The following is a 25919-nucleotide window of genomic DNA, read 5'->3' on the forward strand; positions in this document are numbered from 1 at the left end:
GTCGTGGTTATTGTTGTCGTTGTCGTTGTCGTGGTCGTAGTCGTAGTCGTAGTCGTAGTCGTAGTCGTGAGTTTGGCGTTGTCATGATGCTGTTGTTTTGGCTGTGGTTCGATAAGATTAGGGCGTCAACAGGGTCGGCTGCGTTGTCGCGGCAACCACATGAAGCTGGCTGTACGAGTACCGAGTTCCTTCAGTAGGCACCGGTTTGTTCCTATCATGCGCCATACGCAACATCAAGCCACCGACGAGTATCCGAAACCATCGTCTTAGCGCATCAGAGGCCCAATCCAGCGTGAACGCATCCCAGCAAGGGGCTCGGAGCGACGAGTCCAAGACTTATCTTCCTTGCCAAAATGTCCAGAAATACGTCGTACAGTGCCGTGTATATAGCGATCAGCCACACGGTGGGCTAAGGATTGCTGGCCCACAGCCCCAGCGGCGTAAGCTGTGGGTACGTAACGCTTGGAGGGACGACAGCAATTATTTCCTAAGATCTTCCTCCTCCCTACGTACCCACTTACTTTGTCTGCCTTTTCTCTCCTGTATTATTTGTGCTTGCCTCCTCGTCATGATCGTTTAAATTGCTGGTCCGTTTAGAGGTTTGGAGAGCTAAGCTACACTTACGTGCACCACCGTTCTTTACTCTCCTTCTGCCAGCCGGCAGCGGGAGATTTTCCCCGATGCCCAATGGCTCCATGGCAATTGCAAAATAAAAGGAGCCAATTCCTCTTGAACGGGGTTTTTTTTCTCGGCTTCTTTGTCGTTGTTTTCTATATGTAAGACCCTGTCCATTATTGGAACCCGTCCAGTTGCAATACAACCTCGGTTTGAAATGCGCTTCCGTTTACTAATCTAGACCAGTTCCTGGTTTGCCCTCGATCGTTCAGGAACCTTTAATTCGACCTCCACCACCTCGACTCTCAATCTATCCCCCAATTCCTGGAATACGACGCAACTACAGCCCACAACCGCGCCATCGCCATCATGCCCAGACCCGCCCTCTCCCTACGATCCCACAAAGGTCGCCTTCTTGGTCGAGACGCGTCCCCTCCCACACTTGCCCGCGCTCTTTGCCCATATGATAAGCGTCGTTCCTCCAGAATAGATGTTCAGATTTATGGGATCGCCTGAGGCGATATCTTTCATGCGAAGCTCGCCCCTGATCTCCCGGCTCGAATCCAGCGGCAAAATCACATTCCTCGACCTTCCATCCCAATATTCCCTCGAATCCCGCGAAACCATCTCGCAGATGTTTACCGATATCAGCCTATACCGCGACATTCTCGCTCCCGCCGAGAACCTCCTAGTCTTCCAACCCGACAGCATATTCTGCGCCGCCGCGCCCCTAACGATTAACGACTACCTGGGTTGGGATTGGATTGGGGCACCTTGGTCCCCTGACGCGCAGCATGGTGGAAATGGCGGCTTGTCCTTGCGGAAAGTGTCAAAGATGTTGCAGGTTTTAAAAGCAGAGGATAGGAAGGACGGTGATGGCGAATTGGAGGATTTGTGGTTGACCAATAGGATGGTTCGTCTGTCTGGTGCCAATATGCCGAACGCAACTGTGAGCAAGACGTTTAGCGTGGAGAGCGTGTGGGATGAGAAGCCATTGGGGTATCACGTTGGGTGGTTAGGCGTGCATCATCCGCAGGTATGTCTTTCGTCACTATTTTTGCTATGTCCTCTCAGCCTAAGCAACTTCGCATTGAGGGACCTGCGCGTTTAACAACACCAAGATGCACAAGCTGACCCACCCCGTCTACACAGATATGGGATAAGCAAGAGCAAGTTGATCATATCTTCAAATATTGCCCAGAAGTAAAGATGATCCTCGGCATGAAACTGGATAACGATAAGCCAAAAACAGTTCAGGATCTGACTGGACCATGATAGACGTTGAGAAATAGAATAATATAAATATAAATATGTAAACAACCAGTTAAACTTCTTGGTTTGTGCCTAGCTTTCAATATTTTATTCCTTAGCATAAGAACATTAATACCTCGGGGGCTCTCTCCAAAGTCCTACTCAGTAATAATTCCGACTCTACCTTACATAGCGTTGAGGGCGGTTTGCATTACAGGCAACCGTTATAGCCGATTTTACTTAGGGCAGTTCACAATGGCAATTAATGAAGATCTTTAACCACCGTGGAATAATACTCCTAGAAATGATCCTCCACATCGCCGAGGCAATTTATTTTTTTTCTCGGAGAGGGCGTCAGAAGGGGGAAGCCTAGTATGGCAGGCGTGTACAACGGGCCACAGAGTGATTCCGGTTCTACGAGGGCAGTGTGAGAATCCTACTTGAACCCGTTGATTTCCTCGTCTCTGTTATCTGTTTTACAGTCCAGCTGTACAGCTAGCAGCCAACGGAGAATTTCTCGACTACTCCCAATCATTTCACGCGCTCGAGATGGCCACTTTTGCCTTCAAACTGTATATCTACGAGTACGTGCCAACCGCTCCGTGCTCCAAGAGCACAGCAACCCGCCACAAACTTGCCCCAGAACAAATCAGCACCCTCAACAAGCTCTAGTACATCAAGTCGAGCGGTGCATCACTCAGCACGCCACGACCAGCAGCAGTGGCAGCAGCCGATGATGATGGGGTCTACAGGCCCGGAATTCGAGGTATGTGATAGAGATGTGTTTAGCTTGTAGCGACAGTGACTGACTTGTGGGAATCTGACTAGGGACCGGCACTGTTTATAGACGCAGCGACAAAGTAAATGATAACGAAAACGACGACGACCGCGACCTCCTTATAATCGAAGAATTACTACTCACTAAGCTAAAAGAGTATATCTTCACAACGGAGGATTGAGGCTAAGACAAGATGGGCGGAGTTAAGGGGGTAACTTTAGAGGAGAGGGAAGGGGCCGGTGGCTCTTTAAGAAAACTATTAGTACGTAAAAACCGAGAAGAGGCTCTAAAGGAACGAGCTGAACAGGTAGACGGTTGCAAATCAAACTAATTCTACTTATATTCCCTACTATAAAATACGTAAGACGATAACGGCACCTTAAACAACAAATTTCTGCACAGCCCGAAAACCCACACTTTTACCTCCAATCCACTGCCTTCCACAACTAACTCTTATCCCCCATCTCCGAAGTGTGGACAACAATGTCACCTCAATAACTTGCTAGGAATGTCGCTATCTAGCTAACACGTCACCCGCATTTTACTATATCGAGGGAAAGCTATCGGTTGCCGCGTCACTGACGGTATCCCTTTCTTTGTCGTGTTAAGAGCTGTCGGTTTCCTCCTCGTCCCTTTCTGATACCCATGGAAAGCTATCGCTTGAAGCAGCGGTGCTAGTATCCCTCTTATCATTTGACGGGTGATCCACGATTTGCTCCTCATCTCGTGACGATATCCAAGGAATACTATCGTTTTGCATAGTCTCGACGTCACGCTCGTTGATTGGGCCACCGTGTGAAGTTTCACTCTCAGTGTTCGATGGATCCTCTTGCGAGGCTTCAAGAGATCTCTCTCTGAGCTCCTCTCGAGCCATCTCAAGCGTGGCCTCGTTCTCCTCGAGCTCGCCAGGTCGAATCATGTCCATTAAAGAAGGCCCCGGCGGTGTGGGCTCCCCTCGGCGGAAAGCTCTAGTAGGAGGGTGATCCCCCCCTAAGTGGGATTCTGCGTTAGCATGAATTATGTATATTTCGTTGTATATTTTGAATGCTTACAATTTTCATAATATGTCGCGCCGGTGAGCTTGCAAAGCTTGATGGGAGCTGAGCTCCGTCTTTCAATCAAAAGAATTGATTTCATCTGCAATTTGCAACGGGGATTTTAGAGAACATATCTTCACAGTCCTCAGACATGATAGTATTAGTCATTTCAAAGATGGTATCTCGGTTTGGATATAAGAAGGTACGAAGCAACGATGAAAGCTGTGAAATCTCCCCACTTCTCAACGACTGGTTTGGGATGAATACTAACGCTTTTACTTGTTGAATGGGCATCACACACTTCATTGTCTAACAAGTAGTTTTGAAACCGAAGAGGTGAAAGCCTTTTACTAACGATATATATAGCGAACCGCTTATCTTTCTCTCGTGAAATTCTGGCAAGGCAAGTCGTTGGGAACTGCCATTTATTGTGTTTGCCAGCTTCGAAAAGAAGTTCTCTGCAATGCTAATGACATGCCACGTTATTCAATAGCCGATGACATTCCGATCTCGGGAATGAGTCCGATTAGGATGTGCAGAAGCTGGAAGAAACTCGACGAATAGGCCAAGAAGTACAATTCTTGTTACCGTTACATTAATCAGGCAGCTTCTTCCAAGGAGTTCCCCCAGATCGAGCGATTCATTTGGTGTCCAGAGGCTTTTCCGTACAAGGAGGCAGTTTAGAAAGTGTTTGGCCATATCGAAGGGTAGATACTAGGCAGATAGATCTTTGATGTTGGGACTGTAAGAGGCGGTAAGTCCGCGCACATGCTTCCGAGCGCGGACTTGCCTCCTCCGACTTAGCACTTTCATTGCACGGCCTCCTAAGTTTCGTAATCTTATACTATTATATATCTATATCCTTGAAGCATCCTTCTAGAACCCTCCAAGAATCCTTATAGCTAGTACTTTTATTGCGCAGCCTGCTAAGTTTCGTAATCTTATACTATTATATATATATATCCTTGAAGCGTCCTTCTAGAACCCTCCAAGAATCCTTATAGCTAGTACTTTTATTGTGCAGCCTGCTAAGTTTCGTAATCTTATACTATTATATACCTATACCCTTGAAGCGTCCTTCAAGAATCCTTCACGAGATGATTGGGGGGAGATCGTTAGTGAGGGATTTGTAGTTCGGTACCAGCAGAGGAGACGGTAATAATTCAATTCTCTATAGCACTCTGCTACGAGAACATAAGTTCTCTTCTACTTCCTCTCTTTTCTATTTTCTACCTCTCTAACACAACAAACACATCATTTCCAACGACAACACAACAACGTCCTCTTCTCTAACAAAATACATCCTTTTGTCTAACTCAATACAATTTTTTCTCGAATATGAAGGTTCTACTATTTTTGGCTCTTATATACACTGCTTCGGCAGCTGTATGCGATGCGAAAAATAATTTTTTGTGCTCTGGCGAAGGATCAATGGCATGCGAAAAAAATGGTGGCAATTCTGTATGTTGAACTATTTTCTACCCATTTTCTTCTATGCTGATGAGTTTTCTTTTCAAAGATGAGATGCACCACAAATGCGGTCGGCACACTCGTTTGGCGCTATGCAACCAGTTGCGTAGACCAAAATTCACATTGCGACTGCAATACTGGGATATGTGTTCGAAATGGAGGAGCTTAAACAGACGTCCTAAATGAACGACCTTAAATGGAGGACCAGTCGGGGAAGCAGTTGATTGGGGAGGTTCTGGCCATAGTATAGTATAACAAGGGGATAGGAAATTGAAGTAGCAAAGTCTGCCATTTAGTTGTGTGTGCTCAAAAGCTGTTGATGAGGGAAGCGAGGTGCCTGGGTTCAGGGTGACATCGCTGCAACGTGCGACCGTTTTCCCCAATGCACAACCAGCCATCTCCCACTTTTGCTCTGTTCGATTGGTCGCTTTGGTACCCGGCAGGGTCAAATCTCATCAAGAGCTCGAATATGTAAAAGGTACGCATAACAGCGCGAGGGACTACGACAACTAGTATATTGAACATGGCCATACTTCTTTAGCTTAATAGTTACCCGTATATCTATTTCAAATTTGCTAGTTTTCTGACATTTGGTGCGAATATATCACAGCTCTGGCAAACAAGTCGCACAATATATTCGTAGACAGCCACCTCAAGGAGCCTCGTATGCGTCATCGAGATTTTCACCTGTCCCTCCTCGATGTGAACGAGGCTTTTTAGTTTTCCACGGTTTATCCTGAACCCAACAGTAGGATACTTAGCCAAGAAATAAATTCCACCAGACAATTCTTTCAGTCCTGCCAGCTCCCGCTTCGTATGTTTTTCAATCTCCTTCGCCGTCTCTAGGCTTGCATCATGGTGCGAGTGATTGGATTAACTTCTAGAAATACGAAAATTCTCGGTTCAAGCCGCCAGTAGCCTCAATCTGTGCATCTCCCCATCCCTCCTGCAAAACTTTAGCCCTCCGAATATCATAGCTCGAGCACAGTCAAGTGAGAGCCTTAGTAATTTATACAAGCATAGCTCTACATTTATACCTGTCATAGCCGAGATGAAGACACCCAGAGCTTTCCCAAAAGTTTTATTCATTTCCCAAACGTTCTTGGTAGCCTGTTATATGTCTTTCGGCGTTGTAGTCTATATGTAAGTATACCTATCCTATAGACCACCTACGGTCGCTAACGTTCTCGTAGCTACTGTGGACAGTACGTTGCTACCCCCTCTCTAGCTAGTGTGGGAGGAACTCTAGAGAAGATCGCGTAAGGTATTTCCATTCCAGGCTTCATGATGACATCCACGCTATAGGTCCATGCAGCCGCTAAATTCGTAAGTCGTTTTGCGACTAAGTTGAAAGAGCCTTATTAATGATTGATAGCTTTTCGTCCGTATCCTGCGTGACTCTAACCATCTTCAGAGCAACAGTTTCATCCATTGGGCAACTTGGCTATAAAATAATTGCTCCATCCCCGCTACAAAACAGTGCCTTGTGAACTAACGCAGAGGTACCAGATCATCAACCCTTGGACTGACCGCGTTGTCGTTCCTCATTGCAGAAGCAATCCCTTTCTTCAATTACGTCCTTGGTCTAGTTGGATCTCTTTGTTGCTCTCCCACCTGTGTAGGTTTTGGCACTTTTATCCTCGAGAATACTCGCTAATTCGTTTGACTTAGCTTGTCATTCCCGCACTGCTGGGTCTATATATGAATCGAGGCAAATACACCTCCAACAAGAAAACGATGGCAATTTGCACAGTCCATTGCATAACCGTAGTTGGTGGATTATTCATGACCGTCGCAGGTACTTATACAACAGTCCAGAGTATTATCAACGCTTATACTTCTGGTGATGTGAATAACGCGTTTAGCTGCTCGTAGAATGGGAATATTAGAAGTACTATCTACTCAACACTAACATTATTCTCTACCATTCTACATAAAGCGAGAGCCGATTTCCGTGAAAACAGAGTTTATATATAGTAAGTGCAATCAGATTTAGCTTAGCGCAATAGTCAAATCGGAAGTCAAATTAGTAGTAAAGAGTAAGAAATAACTTTATAAATATAATAACTTTTACTAGAATAAGTAGCTTAAAATTAAAGATTAAGGATTTGAGTGAAAAAAGCGGAGTTAATAGAAGTACATAAGCCCTCCCTACTACCTAAGCGTCAGTAATCTTGTGACTCCCAACTCTGTAATTACTTTAGCTTCATACTTTATATATTATATTATTCTTTGTACATTTCGCTTTTCGCAGCTTCGTACTTTTCGTACTTTTATACTCTCTATAACTTCGTAACCTTTATAGTTAACGTTACCTATATCAAGGAGTAGTCGACCCTTACAGAGTTATATAGGGTCACACTCTTATCGAACAGTGACTGGAAGCGAAATTATAATCACCTAGCCTGCCCCGTATAACGCGCATGTGAATATCCACGTGACCTCTGATCCAGGAAATATTAATTCTAATTATAGGATGAAAACCTAAAATTATACAGCCCGAATTTTCCGTCTATGCCCAAATTTTGTCTATACCCAATTTCTGTCTATGACCCCTCCTTTCTTTCTAACACCTGCCTCATACCCGCCTAGCAATCAGCCCCCAAGTTGCTAAGCCTCTCCCTTCCACACTGCACGTGTTCGTTACATAGCACTACCATGGGTTGTCATTCTGAGTGGCAAGGTAGCGACGGTCTTTGTGGTTGGCAACCCAGCTAAGGACATCTTGAGACGCGGAACGGGTGTGGTCAGTATCGGCATAGTTCGTTGCCGCATAGCCATAAATGAGGCCGTCAACACCCGCAACTCCCAACAACTTGTCAACGTAAGAGGTCTCACCCTGCTTGCTCGTCCACCCAAACACCTTGCCAAACTGGCCAGACGCGGCGCCTTGACGCAACTCGGTGCACGTAAAGAAGCGGCTTTCTGTGCAATCGCCGAATTGGATTGGAAGGAAGTCAAAGCCGTATGAATAAACGCGTTGGCGCTTGGCTGGTCCACTGCTTTCGAACTCCTGCTGTACAGCTAAAGCCTTGCCATCCAGGTTCATGGCCTCATTGGAGTTCAAGCTTTCGAGGATAGAATGGTATCCAATGGGACTGGTCTTATAAAAGCCAAAGAGCACCCGCACACCCTGAGGTTCTAGGTACTGTCGTGCCAGGTCCCGCAGCCCGCTGATTGAGCAGTGTTGCTGGTTGTTATCCAAAGGGTCGCACATGTCCGGGGTCTTAATGTCAAGCCACACAAAGTTCAGGGTCTTGCCGGCCTTCCGCTCCTCCGCAATAGTTTCGAACATCGCTTGTGCAGTGTCCCCTTTGGTCCATTCAAACCCATCGTGGTTCGCCCACCAACCCTCCTGCGTCGCCGTCATGTCAATTTCCACAGCATTGGCGTTATGGCTAAGGGCATCCTTAATGCCCTGTACCGTTAGCACCCGATGGGCGATGGCATAAAACGGCTGTGGCCCGACGCTAGTGGTGTTGGCGAGACCGTCCCGAGGGGCGAGAAGGTGCTTGACTGTCGGAGCTGGTCGCGCTTGAACAATGACGGATTGGCTGACAAGCAGAGCAACTGAACAAAAGCTACTAATAACTCGCGATAAGGGCGCCATTTCTGGGATCTTTAAACGGGAATTGAGGTCAAAAGATTGTCGAGATAGTCAAATGGACAGGTGCGAGCTTAGGTGAAGCTAAAGGATTGCAGTGCTGGTGAGTGCTGAGAATAACATTTCAGAGGACAGCCTACAGCTATATATATTGGCTTTGAGTCGCACACAAGTAGCGAGTCCCTACCTCCGGGCTCGGCCATGCCGATCCGCCGAGGTGTACTCGAGTAGTTATTATACGAACTTGGGTCCTTTAAGATGAATATCCACAAATCAGGGTTATACCACAGTACTCTTTTAGGGGTCCTAATTCATGCATCTCCCTTGGGAACTCTTCTTTCTTTTTTATTTTAGCATTTAATCAATATAATACCGAGCCTTCGGCTTTAATTGTAAACATGACTCGCTTTCCTGATATTATGCCCCTTGAGCCACCCTTGTCATATGACGTTTCACACGTCTTTGCAAGCCCACTGATTAATTGATTGAGTTATTTATACAGGGTTCCAGCTATCCGTCTGGATAGCTATGCCGGAATGACCCAGCTTTGGCACCAGTTGCCAAACTGCATTTACCTTAGGAGACGCACCTCACTTCATCACACTCGTGTGACCAGCAGCCTCCTCTACTAAGCGGTCTAGCTTCTATCTACGTATATATATATATCCGTTAATAGAAGTACTTTGTTTGTGACTTTGGTATAAGGCTCTGACTTGGCGACCAACTGTCCTCTTGTGTCTGCGGTCCCTAGATACCTGGTAGGCTACGACCATAATAAAGCCATGTTGCAACTCCGCTAGCCACAGCAACTATAATTCCACGACCCCCCTAGTCCTTATAAGGAAAAACCTTCCCAACATTGTTCTCTCTTATCCAAACCGCCCCTTCTATACTCCTATAACTCTAAATACTACAAAGACCTTGACTCTCCTTAAATCGTGTGACTGTATGTGCCCTGTGTGGGCCAAGTGCCTGCTACATGCTCTGTAAATTAGTGATGTCGTTTTAATAACGTTTGAGAGCTATTAGGCAAGACTGCAGTTCTTCTTGCATTGCCTTCAAATACCACCCGCCGCAGAAGCTGATACGCAAGATGTTCATTCTACAGGCGAGCAAGATAATGTCGAGAAATCGAATGGTGGAGTTTCTCGGCTAGTCAAGAGATGGCAACAATGACTGAGTTCACCTCTAGAGAAGGAAGAAACAATCTCCCCCCAAACAGAGTATGCATCGAGTTCGGGGTCAAGGCGGAGACCTAGATGACGGCGGAGCAGCGGGCCATCTATCGTAGGAGATAGGTGCCTCTTATTTGTGTCCAGCACTTCATTCAGGAATCCTATAGGATAAATCTCAAAGGCGGAATAGTTCCTGCACTCCCAATAAACTTGACTTTTCCCAAAGTGAATTACACGGGATGCCAGTAATCTTTCCTGGAAAACCCAAGCTCGTCAGTTTAGTAGCGCTTGGTCGATATCATCTTGCCACTCTTCAATTGACACAGAAGTATACCTTGGAAATATTTTGCCATCTAGCTTCCAATCTGTAAGATTTCAGCATTGTAGTATTTATCTCGACAAGGCATCCTTCCCTGCCATCATTGGCACCCGTAGCCGCAAGATTACAGTATGAGCCCGCGTATACGTTGCTCATGCCAGCAGCTTCTCTTCCCTAGTCCTCCATCAAGTCTTGCACAATGTATAGAGAATCAATCTATATATAGTTGATACCGAGACGCCTAGTAATCAGAATAGCATCCTAGAAGGTTTTTGAAAATTTTAACTAGGGACATTCTTTGTTAGTACAATCATATTGTCTTACAGTAATCTGAATAGGACGCCATTGCCCCAGCAATGGCTTAAAATCACATATTTCGTATCTGATAAAAGCTCCGACTTTTCGTATAGACGTACGGATAGAGTCGTTTCATGTCCGATATACAAAAGCCGAGTTGGCAGATCTACACTATTTATACGTCTACACATTGAGTGGCCTTCACTACAAAGCTGAAGGCAAGCCTGAACAAACCCCCATGTTGATGTGGAACCGGTGGATTCGTCAATCTGTCCTGGGCCTGGGAATTGAATCATATCTAAAACGTTCAGTACAAGAACAAAGTTTTACGTGAGGGATGACTTGCCAGCCTCCGGTACAAGCAAAATAGATTGTAGTATGACCGGTGATAAATTTCCAGCAGTCTTATTAAGATCACGGAGGTAGTACTCTAGCCTTATAGAGGACCTGTTGCCTTGCTTTGAGTGCTGAAGGGAATATTTGGACGAGAAGGGCTTTTTCCGATTCCGATTTTTGGGATTGGAGTCATTTTGGGACAGCAGCTGAGGCATCATTGTAGGAACTTCCGTACTCATTTTGCTGAGAAATGAGAGGCATAACGGGCGGCCACTTTAGGCCGAATCTACAAGATTATTAGTGCTTTCATGTATAACGACTTTTGGGGATACACAGTCTTCGTTAGATGATTCCACGACCAAAACCTAGATGGAACGGTTGCAGTCAAAACAGCCTTATAGGCATTGCACAAAGCGTCATTGGCTGGCGCATCAGGATGACTTCTCTTCAATGTGAATAGACGGCCCACAGAACGAAAAAGCGAGGAGAACAATATTTCAAGGGCAGTCATGAACCTCTAACTAATTAATAAGTAAGCGTGCGGGGGCCAAAGATGGCTGGATGGTTGACTATTCGTCTATAGTAACGTGCCATGCTAGCTGGGGTGGGCGAGAAGTGGTTGGTACACTGTTCGATATGTCTACTTTACCGAGGTATTAACTTATAGCGCGGGCTGTGATTAATTCGGCAGCTGCTAAATAATAAATGAATATTTATTTCGTTAAAACTATTGTAACAGAGTGGAAGTGGTTGTTTGCGAATCAAGAGTTTGGAGTTTTAACTGCCTAAAGAGAGAATATGAATATACACACGCCGGAGCCCCTGCCCCCTTTATACCCCTATTCCTCGTGTCGCACGCTCACGTGACACATGTAGTTCCACCCTACTACACTATATTATATAACGTCGCTATATAAGTTGATACTTCCAATTAAATAATCAAAAGTCCTTAGTTATAGTTATAGTAATTATAGTATATTTATTTTATATAATAAATCTGTAGCTACTAAGTATATAACTAAATATAGCGGACTACTAAAGCTTTACTAATATACTCCGAGTTATACTATCTTCTTAAGTAGAGTAAAAAGTAGTTGAACTTTTCTTTATATATAACTACTAAAATCGGCTATAGCTATTTTCTCCTCTTAGTTAAGAGATACTTCTCTCGCGACAAACTTCTAGCGATCTTCGAATAACTTCTAGATATATTATACTTGTTATTATAACTCTTAGAGTTTCAATTACTATAAAATAATAGCTAATAGTATATTTGAGTTTAACGTCTATACCGAGCTTAGTTATAAATCGATATCTATACTCGCTTTATAATATAACAATACTTTAACTCAGGTATAAGTTCTACGTTAAGTATATAAACGAGTTAGCGATAAAGGAAAAGCTCGAGATTAATATATTACGAACACTAACTTTATAGCCTAAAGCTCGGGTATTCTAAAGGATTACTACAGAGAACTATAGAAGTATGTGACGAAGTTACGTAATAGTAGGAATCACGGGATAAGAAGATTATATAATAGAGTAGTGTAGTGGGGTGGAACTGTAGGTGTGACGTGAGTGTGCGACAGGAGGAATAAGGGTATAAAGGGGCTCCAGGCGCGCGTGTATTATTCTCTCTCTAGGCAGCTACAACTCCAAATAACTCTTGATTCGCAAACAACTACTTCTACCCCGTTATAGTACGAACGGGGAGCTAGGGAGAAGATCAACGGGAAGTTAAATTATAACATATACTAGGTGAGTAGCGCTTTTTGTCGATCTTGTCCGACTTATTGTAAATGAGAATCTAATAAACACTTGGTGTCTTTTAAGTCCTTCGGAAGCTGGCGAAGAAGCACGGCTTAACGACGGCGAAGCGCGAGAAGACGTAATATACGTCGAGGATCTTATAGAATACTTCCAAACTAACTTGACGACAATGAAAAAGCGATTCACGCACAGCCGACAACGCATCTAGCTTGCTCTATTCTGCCAGCTCGCTGGTTTCTCTAAGAACCGCCCTCAAGCGCTCCTCAACCTCCGTTACCGTGATATCATCGTGACACTACTCCGAGATCCAAATAGCGGCCCTCATCGGACCTGGATAGAATTCACGTGCGAGTTTACAAAGACGTTTCTTGGGGTAAAGGATGCGTAAGTTTTATGTCCATCCTCCTCATTTCTTCCTCGAAACACTACTCACATATACTTTAGGGTTAAATTCGTCCTTCCCGAGATCATCTTTGATCCCTCTCTCATCCTTAGCCCACACGTCTCCCTCCAATGCATTATCTCTGCCGACGGAGCATTCGCGGCTCCGAACCTTAAGTGTGCTACGCAATTGAACACATTAGATATCCGACCCGGCCTTCAGCAACTGGAGCTGCTCTTCAAGCCGAGTATACTCGATGTCCCTATCTTTAGGAAGTCAGTCAAGACCGGGTACAGCTACGAGATCTCGCCCAATGAGCCTCTAATATATACAACTCTCTTGTCGGAAATGAAGAGTGTCGGCCTCATACTTGGGCTTTTGCAACCAACACGCCTATACTGTCTCCGCTACAACGCCGGCAATGGATTGTTACTAATTTTGGTGCTCTTTCCTAATCGGTTTGTACACCCGCACACTACGCTTGCTTTTCACCCCTAACCTGACGCGGGAGCTTGTGTACCCCTATATATAGCCCTGTAGAAGATACAGCTTAGTACGCTTACAAGCCGAAGGTAGATATAACTAGGTAGTTGGTCGTTCTTAGAGCTTACAAATTATTGCAAATGTGTACAATAATTAGGGTAAGTGGCATCCACTCATCCGATAGCAACTCGCTATGCTATGTGGTAAACATGTATTTCGAGGATTAGAGGCACCACCTTCGTATATCTTACATAATGAATTACTAGTAATTACTATCATTTGAATAATAGCTCGTATCCCAACGAAGTAGAATGTTACAAAATGTAAGAGACGGGTTGTGATCGCACATCAAACTCAACTTAGGTCAAAAGACTACAGTAATCACGTAGGTGGACTATTCGCAAATACAATTTATACCTTAGGTGGGATATACAATGCGTCACGTAACATCATTACATGACTGATCTTGACACTTGAGTAGACTGGCATTGCTCGACTTTAATACCTATCTAGGTAGATAGGCTCAAAGTTCATCCGATTGATTCGAATTCCCCGAGTAGACTTGTAAGGCTTCGGGATTTGCGCGCTTGAGTAGGATCTTGACTATAGTTTTTTGCCTATACTATATAGAACTAGAGAACTCCAATCAATTTCCAAAAGTTTAAAGGAAAGCCAAGGTTTGATATTAGCTTAAGTAAAGATAGCGCCCTGTTATAAAATTCCCCTGGATCCAGTGAATTCCAGATCCTACTCTTGAGCCTAAGCTTTATTCAACTCCATTCTCATCTTCAAACTCCTCCTTAACCCACTGAAGCGTTTTTCTCTCCCCCTCTAGAAATCCCTCCTCGAGATTAAAAGGATTTTGGTTAATTTGTTCCTCAGCTAACCGGATAATCTCTGCGGTCCTCTTTAGCAGCCCAAAGGCAAGGCTAGTCGTCATCGTGTTCTGAACCCAATCTCTTTGAACTTCGCATTTATGCCCTTTTTGTACATTAGTAATTTCTATTTCTTCACGAAGTATTTCATCGTATATATTCTATAGTGAAACCCCGTGCTCACAGTGAGTATAAAAGTATCCGCCTGCTCGGTCTACTGCCTCTGCTTCGGTCGTCGGAGGATGTATAGAATCAAAGAGCGCATCGTATTTAGCACGATTCTCCGGGCTGTTCAGAAGGATATAGAGAGATGTTGCCGGTCTGTTTGTCTTTACAAATGCAATTGTGACTGAATATAGCCGTGGTATTTTCCACTCGGAGCCTCGAAGGGGGGAGTCATCGGGGGGGCGGGGGAATCTGAGCGGTTCTCCCATGTTGGAGATTGATGAGCCTGGGATAGTTGAGAAAAGGACGAAGAGAAAGAGGAAGAGAGTGGGAAGAGAACGAGAAAGAGCGTGGTGGCAGGCCATGTGCCATTATATAGGTGGACCACCTAGTACTTTTCTGTTTCGCGAAGCTGCATTACTGCGCCTCATGTAACCAACTTTAAACCAACAGTTGGCAAATAGTAATCTACTTAGACTCGCGAATAAAGTAAGTAATTTGTGTACTAACTTAATTTAGAGTATAAGAAAATAAATCTATCTAGCTCATCCACCGAACCGTTTCCTAGTACTTCGATGATACCCCGGGGGCGCATAGGGCCTGAAAAACACGTTTAACTCCAAAAGCTACCTATAATGCGCTATATGTAGAGACAAGTAGGAGGTTTTGATAAACTATATTGCCTTTATATACTAAATCAAATAATCAAAGCGTTATGAAGGAGGATTGATTCTTTGATTATAATCATAAGTCAACTGGTTACTTTCACACGTTCGTACTTGATAATATATAATTGCCACTAATATTCTGCTCTATGTGAAAGTGATAATATATTTGTGTCAACTTGACAGAATTGTAAACTGTACACGTTTAGCCTATGACAGCTTCAGTGTTTTCTACTCAGTATCCCGAAATATCAGGCCATGCCATTTCAACGCCTTCATAAAGTAGTATCTTAGAGAACTTCCCGAATAATTCCGTATTTGCCTGTACTTGGTGCGGCGTGAGCCCTGTATCCAGGCAGTGGGCTGCCAACAAGCCTGCCGCCTCGCCAATATTCCATTCGACAGGGTGGAGCCTATAACAACCATTGGTAATGTGCGTTGTCCCAATGTTCTTGCAGCCCGCAAGCAAGTTAGGGCGTTCCAGTGGGATCAAAGCGCCCAGTGGAATCTGGAATGGACAGCATGCAACATCGATATAGTTGTCGCCGCCAGTAGACGGATGAAGATCGATGCGGTACATACCGATTCCCACGCTGTCGGGATAATGTATTGCTCCTTGGTCGCCACGAATATCCAAGGAGAGATCCTGTTCAACAATTGTAGTGACAGCTTTGATACGGCGCGATTCTCGAATATAGGGCGCCATTGCTAGTCCGTGTTCTGTGCCCATGATATCGCCTCGTAGTCGTAGCCCAGGGTAGCCTTTGCCGCGTCCATCTGCTCTGGGACACTCCGTCTGCAGATAGTACAGCATACTGTACGATAAGGAAGCGGCGTCACTGAGACGTTCTTCAAGCTCATGTTCTTTGACGTCGATAATGGGTTTCTCGAAGTAGTCAATCATTGGCCAGTTGACCAGACACACATCAGATTGATAGGCGCCAGGTGCGAAATTGTCGCGTGCTGCAATACGGCGGAAAGTCCAGAGATTCATATCTCCACCTGATTTCCGCTGATCTGCGAAAATCAAGGCTGGGTCATCATTGGGGTTCGGAGTGAACTCCCGTTCAACAATCTCTAGCGTTCGTGGATGAGGCGCTTTCAGGCTGAGTAGCGGCGCACCCCAGAACTCTGGATGGTGCTTGCGCCAGAAATCATAATTCGAAGGCTTCGGAATCGTATGATTCTCTCCGTCAATGTGGTCGACTGCGAAGCAGATGGAGACTGCCTGGGAGTTGTGTGGTTGCGCCTCCTCAGGTGCACTAGGCTCCCCGGTGTCCTTACGAGACTCAAATCCGGTCACGTATGGAGTGTTGCTCATGGGCAGCAAATCTCCAAGCTCCGTGGCGTCAATGACATATTTGGCGTGAACGATAAATGTGCCTTGATTGTCGAGTTGTCGGAATGCCACACAGCGAACGGTTCCTTGCTCATCCATCTCACACGAGACAGGTTTCGTACGCTTCTTGATTACAAGTTTCCCGCTGCCTATATATGGCATGAGCATAGCGTCGATGACGGCCACTGCAACGCGAGGCTCATGGCATAGCTTGCTAACATGACCAGCGCCTGGGTTAAGCTGCTGCCTTCGTCTCGCCTCGTTTGTTAGAGGATAATGGTCCCGATAGAACTGGCGGATCCCATCGCGCAATGCTCGATACGATCGAGTGACGCCAAATTGCTCGACCCAGCAATGCTCATCCGGAGGTACGGCTTGGCTTGTCAGCTGCCCACCCAACCACTCATACTCCTCAGTCAAGAAGACGCGGCGGCCTCTGCGTAAAGCCCCAAGGGCAGCAGCAACTCCGCCTAGTCCACCACCAACGATAAGAACGTCGGCTGAGAAGGCCTGAGATTTCGATGTCGGATAAAATTGTTGCGAAGATGTTGCAGAGCTAATGCCATTGACCAGGGCGCCCTCGATGAAAGCTTCGCCCTCCGAGTACGAGCTCAAATCCCCCATCGTGATCAACAATCCAGGATAAGACTTGAACAGTTTAACCTAAAGAGCAGTTTAGAAAGAACAATCGTTGCCGCGACTATATAAAGAGCAGTGACAGTTGTGACAATAGCAGATTAGTACAGCCCTGCTTTTATCATGTGCCAAGATAGCTTCACAGTGGGTGAACTCCTTCATGCTTCTTCCCGAAGGTCCCCGACGGATAAATAGTTATATCATTATCAGATAAGCTTGGGTGACATCGGTATCATCTTGGAATTTGAGATAATCTGTACCAAAGTACTTCACATTGTGTATCGGGTTTCGGCTTCAGCTCCCCGGTGGAAGGAGGGTCATACTATTTTCACAGCTTTTGGCTGTGGCCTCCGGTCGTCTTTTTAGGTGATCTTGGAAGACATAAAAAACGCTCTAGATATGGTATATATGCATAATATGCGCTATAAGCGCTTATATTATGCTTTTATACCTATAAAATACGCTTCGGGTCGAGATTATACAGATTAAAAAGGTTAGGGTAAATTGTTATGGTTAGTTCCATGGCTAGGGCGACAGCATGACCGTCCCCCACCTATGATTATCTCTTGTATTTTGTTAGCTGGGGGTACAAATATCCCCTCTTCGTACTTGGAAAGTAGTTACAAAGGTATTCACTCTACTTACCTCGGGCTGTGTTTAAGTGGTTCTACCTAGGGTTGTGTTGGATTTAGTACGACCCACTAAAACTTCTGTAGCGCGTGAGGAGAGAACATAACATAACCACATCTCCCCGAACCCTGCCTCTATCATCTGTAGCTTAACATACTCAAATTCGGCGTCTGCTTGTCATTACGGGATTTTCTCGGGGTAATTGGCTTGCCTTGGTTCTCCCCAATATTCTTCTTGTTTTTGGCTGCGTCTCTGTGGTGCTATCCAACTCCTCATGGCTGACCAGAACCCGACGGAGCCGAATCAGTCCCTCGATTCAAGACACGAGCTGCAAGAATCGAGGAAGCGTCCGGGAAATTCATCCTCAAATGCCCGGTACCCTCGTAAGAGGAGTCTGAAAGCTTGCCATGTGTGTCGGGCAAGGAAAACCAAGTGCGACAATGTGCGGCCCGCGTGTGGGTTTTGTGCGTCAGTAAAAATTTCATGCTCGTACGACGATCTTGAAAAAGACCATTCAGCGTAAGTCTGGCTTGAGTAGTGATCGTAGTCATCATTCAGGTATACTCATATATTAATTCTGGCTAGGTTTGACCCTGCCAGTCTAGAAATCCTTCGGCAGCTAGGCCAGATACTCAATTCGCAGGATGATCTACTACACGTTATTCGCTCAGTCGCCGTATCACAATCACAACATACAGCTTCAGCTCTCTCGCCCTCTGCTGCGAACAATATCCCAATCCATAGTGTTAACAACGCTCTGAGTTGGGATAGTAATGGCGCCGTGCAGCATCAGGATCCCTTCATAGACAACGACTGGTTCGGTCAGCAACCAGACTCAGCAGCAACGACTCCTGCTGCTTCTACTGGTGTTGCCGCGGTTCAATGGTTTGGATTGTTGGCCAAAGATGCATCTCGTGAAACTTTTCAAGATGCGGATGTAGAGCCAGGTCTCGAAGGGGGCTTTCTCGATCCATTAAATGACCAGTATAAGGACGATGCAACACCGCTGCAACGCGCAACTAAGATCATTGACAGCCAACCGCCAGAAAAAGACTTGGTAATTGATAGAGAGGAAGATATGTGGCAAGCACAGGAGAGCATCTCATTGCTTGAACGTGAACAGATCTTGTTCGAAAACTTTCTACATCGAATAAGCTCTTGGGTATGCTGCCCAACGCAAATAATAAATTCTGCAAGTGAAGTTGCTCATTATGTATATCACAGCTTGACCTTTTCGACACTGCCCGCACATTCTCAACCATAGTACCACATCTTGCCGCCCGGAATGCAGGTCTGCTAAATGCCATCTTGGCTCTTTCGAGCTGCCACCAATCGCTCGACGAAACTATTCCTCTAGGAGAACGTGCGGACCTGAATATTGCACTTCAGTACTATTACCAGACTCTACACTATGTCCAAAAAGCCATGCGCTATTCGACATACCAGAATAGCCGGGAGCTGATGGCGACAACTCTCATAATTTCCACTTACGAAATGCTCCGAGGGTCTCGAAAGGACTGGCAGCAGCACCTCCAGGGAGTATACTGGATTCTACGGTCGCGGCAAATTGAAGTGGAAACTTCGAGCCTCGAAAGTACAACCTGGTGGGCTTGGCTTCGTCAGGATATCTGGGTGGCTTTCCGCGAGAGGCGCCGTACATACAGCACATGGATTCCCAAAAAGTCATGCTCTGAGCTCAGCAATCATGAGTTGGCTTCACGCGCAGTCTGGATTCTTGCACAAGTAATAAACTTTTGTGCCGTTGACCTGGCCGTGGAAGAGACAGAAGGAATGATTATAGGGAGGCTTGGATGGGCAAAGGCACTCAAGAAGATACTTCAAGAATGGGAATCGTGTCTGACAATTGAGTTCTCAGAGCTGCCTGCTATGAGTCGTCGAGGCAATGAAGTATTTAAGCCGCGCCTAATACACCCTCAATGCTTTGGTAACTATTGCCCCCTTGCGGTTGTCTATCATATCCGAATGCTAAACCTTTGGTGGCAGGCTTGGCGATGCAGATTCATCATATTTCTAGAATTCTCATCTGCGCTCATGAGCCAAGTCCTGGTGGCATGACGAACTTCATGAACCGCCAGAAGACGATCCAGGATAGCATAGAGGTCGTCTGTGGCATTGGTACGATAATTACAGAGGATGCATCCAGTATGCTATCCTCGCAGTGTCTTTTCATTGGTACGTCGTCCACAGCGATTAGCATAGAATGCTCTTAACGTTTTGCATTATGTAGCTGGAAAGTTCTTGCAAAATCCTCAACAGAGAAGCCGTGTTCTCGAAATGCTCGACTCGTGTCGGAATAGGTGCGGGTGGCCAACACCGTCACTAAGCTCCGAGCTGGAACAATTTTGGGCAAGCACGAACAAAGCTTGGTGGGATTTACAATCATGAGAATCTTTGGAATAATCGGCCAGTCCTCTTTGCATAGGGAGGAACGCGCATATATTGTAATAATCCTAACCTCTCTGACTCTACGTACTAGGAGTTGTAAGTGTAACTGGGAAATGTTGAACGATTCCGTGAAAGATTTGGTGAGATATTGCACAGAAAAACGGCGCCGGCTGTTTGGTCAGCGGCCATCGAACAGCTGATTACACTGGAAAAGTACGGTTAAGAAATAGAGCAAATGAACCTGCGAAGAAGTTCGCACTCCTGTGGTAAGATGATAAGTGGTATATCAAAACTTACCTAGAATAAAACAATTATTCAAGAAAGAGCGAGCAATTACTTTAAGATTCAAATGGAAACTCATCGTTGCAAGACAACGATTTCAGTAAAAGGGCATGTTGATAGCTCGTATAGCCAGTGCTCTGTTATAGTATTCTTATCATAGCACTTGTGTCTTACTTTGATGCTCTTCGACCTATGCCTGTTTTGTGTACCTTTTGTTTCTAGTCGAAAAAGCCACGCAAGTTTGGTGCTCTCGGGAGGGGCCCGATACTCCCCGTCTAGCGCGTGTTGGTATTGTGGAGATTCAAAACATCCGCACACTCCACCCACACTAGACAACAATTGCGATTGCTGTCGGATAGTAACCGAGAGTCCCCGATTCCAAGTCCACCCCAGATTCAGACCTTCATATGGCTCGCCTGGAGAACCTGGGGAAAATGTGTGGGGTTGAAATCCATGTCTGCAGGTTTCGGTACTCGAGTACACCTACAATACTTATACCACGATGATTTGCTGCATTTCTTGTAGTTTCTGCGTCTGCTTAGCTAACTAGTTGACAGTCACTTGACAAACAACCACGAAATTGGGTGATTCTTCTTGCCCCTCTGCAGAGATGACGATTTACTCAATTCTTCGGCACGTTGTCCGCAATGATGCTATCCGTATTGACCCCCCAGAGGTGTACAATTGGCGTATTCTTGCTTTGGCTTCCTCGGTATGTGTGACAATGTGATTCTGCCCTGAAGGCCTGTTTTCCTCATCTCATCCTTGTGCAGGCATGCTTTGCTGGATCACTCTTTGGAGTGGACGCGGGAATTATTGGCGGCGTCCTGGTGATGCCTGACTTCAAAAGGTATGCTTCGCCCTCGTATATATATGGCCATTAATACCACTTAACTTGAGGACTGATCTGTTCCTTTGCAAACAGAGAATTTGGTCTCGATACACGACCACCAAGTGTCGTTGCTGATCTTTCCGGTAACCTTGTTACTACTATGCAAGCTGGTGCTGTGTTGGGAGCCCTCATATCCAGCCCGTTTGCAGATCGAAAGGGGAGAAAGCCTGCCCTTCTTGGTGTCGCCATTGCCGGCCTCATTGGTGGGATTATGCAGGCGTTTTCTTATGGCCATCTGCCCGTCTTCTATATCGGAAGGTGAGGTCTCTTGTATAGTCTCCGGTCAAGAGGCTTTTAGTGGGTATTCGGCTAACATCAGGATCAGATTCATTGAAGGTATCGGCCTCGGCGCAGGAACAATGCTTGCGCCAACTTACGTGTCTGAGAACTCTCCTAGAGCTATCCGCGGCTTCTTGGTTGGATTCTTCCAACTTTTCTTGGTAATGGGCAGCATGGTCGCGTACTTCATCAACTATGGTTCTCTGCTACATCTTCCGGTAAGGAGTTTTATCCCAGCACGCCTCACAAATGTAACATTGCTAATAATTCTTCTATCCTCAGCCAATGGCTTCGTGGATGGTTCCGTTGGCCTGCCAAGCGATATGCCCGACGCTCTTATTCATCAGCATGCTCTTTTGTCCCGAGTCTCCTCGATGGCTGGCATCCCAGGACCAGTGGGAAAAAGCCACCGAAGTGTTGTCAGACGTGCGACACCTCCCGGTCGAGCACCCATACATCCAGCAAGAACTACTCGAGTTACGTATACAGCTAGACCAAGAAAATGCTATTATGCAAGGAACGGGATTTTGGGCACTGCAAAAGGAGTGCTGGACGGTCGCCACGAATCGGAAGCGAGCATTGCTAACTATCGGGATGATTACATTTCAGCAGTGGTCAGGGGTCAGTGTTTTCCTTCGACTACGCAATTTACTGTTGCTTGGTTGCATCTTTTTCGAGGCTAACCATGTACGAGCATGAAGACTGGTGCAATCAATTACTACGCTCCTACAATTTTCAAAGACCTTGGCCTCTCGGGCACGACTACGGCCCTCTTTGCCCAAGGCATATACGGCATCGTTAAGGTGATTACTTGCTTGATCTTCGTCTTTTTTCTCGCCGACTCTCTTGGTCGACGCCTTTCCTTAATGTGGAGCGGCGCCTTGCAGGGGTTTTGCATGTTTTTCTTGGGTTTTGTGAGTCAAGAAGCTTCTCCGAATTCTCTGTATAATCTAACTAACGCACACAGTACGTCCGGTTCGGGCCTAAGATTGGAGAGAGCGAAAGCCCGCCTCCAGCTGGTATTGCAGCTCTAGCCATGGTATACATCTTCGCTGCAGCCTTCAACATGGGTTGGGGGCCTGTATGTAAGTAAAATCCAAGCCTAAAATTGGGCAATATGTCCTGGCGCTTCTGTACTGTAGGCATTATGACCGACATATGCTGATTCTCCACTTCAGCATGGATCTATGTTTCTGAAATACCGACGAATCGGCTGAGAGCCTATAATGTTGCACTGGCGTCACTTACACACTGGCTACACAATCTGGCTGTGTCAAAAGCGACCCCAGTGATGTTATTCTCGAAGCCATATGGAGCATACTTCATCTTTGGATCATTGAATCTCACTATGGGGATCCTTGCCTTTTGGCTCCCTGAGACTAAGGGTGTAAGTGTACCATGTTATTACCTCCATGTGGAGATTATTTTCCGATTTTCATCTGAATTCGAAGCTGACCATGTTTCACCTTTTTAGATCTCATTGGAGCGGATGGATGAGATTTTTGGGGCCGCCGACATGTCCAACGTGGAAGACCTTGGTGTCGCAGCAAAGCGGGCGAAGAATGTGGATGAGCAATTGGAGGAAGAGGAAACAGTTCATACATCCAAGGCTTGAGGAACTTGGTGATCAGTGGCCGAGGCATTCAAGATGTTTTACGGAAACATTGCTAGGTTGAGATAGCTCGACAAAGGGGTAAAAAGCAACTATCCATTTGACTAATCAAAGTTTGGTAAATATCTAGAAAATGGCAGTAATAGTCAACTCACCTCAATCCTCAAGACGTTATCTTATATATATCCTGATTTGAGTGAATCCATGGGGAGTATTACGAAAGCCAAGAAAGTAGTATTCATGAAATGTCTCCGGTTGTATATCAAAATATCTGATCCGCTGTTTTCCTTTTTAAATTTTGTTGCTCTAGGCAATAATGCATGCAAATGCTATCTGTCGCTACGGTAATCCGCAATCATTCGAAGTTAGCTAGATCTGGCTTCCATTTACTACGAACACTCATACTTGTCATAGTTTACCTGATAATTCTTTGCAGTTTCCATGTCATCATTAAACGTAAAAGATAGCAGGGCAGATATCATCTATTTATAACAGACTCCAATATGACGGCAAGTTAAATGAGTGTTTTTATTGCTTGCTTGGACTCAGTTCTGAGCGCCGATATGTCTCTGCTCCCCCAGGGTAAGGATCCACATTTAGCACAATTTCCACCCCTTCTCCAGCCCCTGTCGGTACACACATAACGCCCCACCTAAAATCTATTGTAAGGAGGAAGCAGGCTTCCTAATCACATAACTTAGAGCTCCTCCACAGCCACAACTCGGTGCTTTTCAGCATCAATGGCCAACTTGCGGTGGCGCAAAGACTCTTTCTTCGGATTCTCCGCATTGAAGATGTGATCTAACTCTTCGAGAGTGAATCCTCTGGTCTCAACAAAGAACCACCACGAAAATACAGTCTGGAACGCTGTCCAGCAAGCAAACACCAAGTATGTCTTCCATCCAATTCGCTCCAAGGAAGTGGCTGTACCAAATTGATTGACCAACGAAGATGCGGAGTTCGCCATAGAATTAATCGCCATACCCTTAGCTCGCATCTCATACGACAAGACCTCAACGGGGTAAAGTGCCTGGAGAGGGGTGAAACCAAAGGAGAAGACAGCCTGGAAGGCCCAAAAGAAGAATATTCCAGCAATGGAGGAACTTTTGGTATGGTGAGTGGCGTACAATGCCGTTCCGACGGTGATTCCAACCCAGCAGAGAGTCAGCAGGGACTGGGTAGAGATGAGAACCTTTCGACGGCCCCATGTGTCCGCCATACTCGCACCGCAGATTGCAAATCCTCCAGACATCACATACTTGCCCAAGTTGAGGTCAAGAATCGTTGTCTCGTCCTCCACACCAGCCGAGTTGTAGAAGCCAGCAATGAAGTAGTTGACGCCGCCTTGACACCATTGGGAAAAGACTGCAAGAATGACATTACACAGAATACGGCGGATCGATGCCTTATTACGGAAAATGGCGCTATAATCCCACCATCGCTGATCGGCACCGTCAATTTCGAGCATTTCGGCGAACTCGCGCAGCTGAAGCTGCACATAAACGCTATCCGGGTTATCGTTCCCGTGATATTTAACCAATATCTTTTTTGCCTCGTCCTGCTTGCCATGGGTGAATAACCAACGTGGGGATTCAGGAAAGAGCATGACGCTGAGGAAGACGATTCCAGGAAATGCCATCTGGACCCATGTTGGAATGAGCCAGGGATTGTTTCCAGAGGATGTTTGAGCGCCTCGAGTGACGCCAGCAGCCAGGATTGCACCAGTGTAGTACATGCTATTATACAAACCGGTAATAACACCACGGAACTTGGGGTGGGCGATCTCCACGACGTAGGTGGGAGCAGCCGCCGCAATGAAGTACACTCCAAATCCGAGAAAAAACCGGCCAGCCATGAATTGTCCTATATTCTGGCTTGCCGCGGACGTCCCCTCAAGAATGGTGCCGACAATGATGATTCCTGTGCCAAACATGGTACCCACACGACGTCCCCACTGATCAATGAGTGGGCCCATGAATGGCAGCGCACAAACACCACCAATCTGGTACATGGCCGTGATGAGTGCCGACTTCTCACCGACTTTGCCCGTGTTGAAGGTTTCGCGGAATGATTTTGTCACGAGAATGGTTCCCATTAGGCTACCGTCGTATCCGTGGGCGGTCGAAGTCAGGAACATGATGCCCATGATCAAGTATAGCTGCAGCAACCCCTTGCTCAAGGGGTTGACATGTTCCAATACTGCAGCTTCGGCCAATGCTCCTGAGCCAGTGATAACCTTTTCCGTGATAATCCTGCTCTCCACAGGTTCAGTGACGGGAACGTCTTTGGTAGATTCGATTTCACCCATGATAATGGCAGGGTAGGCAATATGAGATTGAATAGTATAGGTGTAGGATAATCTACCTATGACCACCTTGAGAGAAATGAATTGAATGACTGTTGCGACTCGAGATTAACTGGAATGAACCTGACCAACATTGTAAGGTATATAAGGAATATAAAAGGAAGGAAGTATTCGACTTCACACAGACGCAAGAAAAATCGCTGCGGGATGCCTACTTTCCCATGGGCACGTTAGGAGTGTTTATGCGGGATGGATGCGGGGTGAATATGGAGTAAATACAGATGAACACGGGGTAAATGCGGGGTAGGTGCGGGAT

General features: G+C 45.9%; 8 protein-coding genes across 8 annotated transcripts; 3 read left to right on the forward strand and 5 right to left on the reverse strand.

Annotated features, from left to right (window-relative positions):
- Nucleotides 1-1249: 1249 nt before the first annotated feature.
- On the forward strand, nt 1250-2825 carry BP5553_07925 (uncharacterized protein; the record flags this gene model as incomplete). The annotated part of the gene is made up of 3 exons (XM_032016548.1): nt 1250-1651; nt 2539-2632; nt 2695-2825. The coding sequence occupies 3 exons, from the start codon at nt 1250-1252 to the stop codon at nt 2823-2825; spliced, it is 627 nt and encodes a 208-aa protein (XP_031867779.1).
- A 423-nt stretch (nt 2826-3248) lies between these two features.
- Nucleotides 3249-3781, reverse strand: BP5553_07926 (uncharacterized protein; the record flags this gene model as incomplete). The annotated part of the gene is made up of 2 exons (XM_032016549.1): nt 3249-3634; nt 3697-3781. The coding sequence occupies 2 exons, from the start codon at nt 3779-3781 to the stop codon at nt 3249-3251; spliced, it is 471 nt and encodes a 156-aa protein (XP_031867780.1).
- A 4023-nt stretch (nt 3782-7804) lies between these two features.
- BP5553_07927 (Uncharacterized protein) lies at nt 7805-8761 on the reverse strand (the record flags this gene model as incomplete). The annotated part of the gene is made up of 1 exon (XM_032016550.1): nt 7805-8761. One exon carries the CDS (start codon nt 8759-8761, stop codon nt 7805-7807), a length of 957 nt encoding a protein of 318 aa, XP_031867781.1.
- Nucleotides 8762-14283: 5522 nt separating this feature from the next.
- BP5553_07928 (uncharacterized protein) lies at nt 14284-14826 on the reverse strand (the record flags this gene model as incomplete). Its single annotated transcript, XM_032016551.1, has 2 exons — nt 14284-14498; nt 14577-14826. 2 exons carry the CDS (start codon nt 14824-14826, stop codon nt 14284-14286), a joined length of 465 nt encoding a protein of 154 aa, XP_031867782.1.
- A 631-nt stretch (nt 14827-15457) lies between these two features.
- Nucleotides 15458-17185, reverse strand: BP5553_07929 (Uncharacterized protein; the record flags this gene model as incomplete). Its single annotated transcript, XM_032016552.1, has 1 exon — nt 15458-17185. The coding sequence occupies one exon, from the start codon at nt 17183-17185 to the stop codon at nt 15458-15460; it is 1728 nt and encodes a 575-aa protein (XP_031867783.1).
- A 916-nt stretch (nt 17186-18101) lies between these two features.
- BP5553_07930 (Uncharacterized protein) lies at nt 18102-20233 on the forward strand (the record flags this gene model as incomplete). The annotated part of the gene is made up of 5 exons (XM_032016553.1): nt 18102-18346; nt 18413-18989; nt 19052-19772; nt 19832-20020; nt 20076-20233. 5 exons carry the CDS (start codon nt 18102-18104, stop codon nt 20231-20233), a joined length of 1890 nt encoding a protein of 629 aa, XP_031867784.1.
- Nucleotides 20234-21125: 892 nt separating this feature from the next.
- Nucleotides 21126-23301, forward strand: BP5553_07931 (Uncharacterized protein; the record flags this gene model as incomplete). The annotated part of the gene is made up of 8 exons (XM_032016554.1): nt 21126-21227; nt 21289-21365; nt 21441-21665; nt 21733-22300; nt 22388-22600; nt 22654-22771; nt 22865-23073; nt 23161-23301. The coding sequence occupies 8 exons, from the start codon at nt 21126-21128 to the stop codon at nt 23299-23301; spliced, it is 1653 nt and encodes a 550-aa protein (XP_031867785.1).
- Nucleotides 23302-23995: 694 nt separating this feature from the next.
- BP5553_07932 (uncharacterized protein) lies at nt 23996-25606 on the reverse strand (the record flags this gene model as incomplete). The annotated part of the gene is made up of 1 exon (XM_032016555.1): nt 23996-25606. The coding sequence occupies one exon, from the start codon at nt 25604-25606 to the stop codon at nt 23996-23998; it is 1611 nt and encodes a 536-aa protein (XP_031867786.1).
- Between the last annotated feature and the right edge of the window lie 313 nt (nt 25607-25919).

Source organism: Venustampulla echinocandica (assembly GCF_003357145.1).
Source record: "Venustampulla echinocandica strain BP 5553 chromosome Unknown scaffold_6, whole genome shotgun sequence".
NCBI lineage: Eukaryota > Fungi > Ascomycota > Leotiomycetes > Helotiales > Pleuroascaceae > Venustampulla > Venustampulla echinocandica.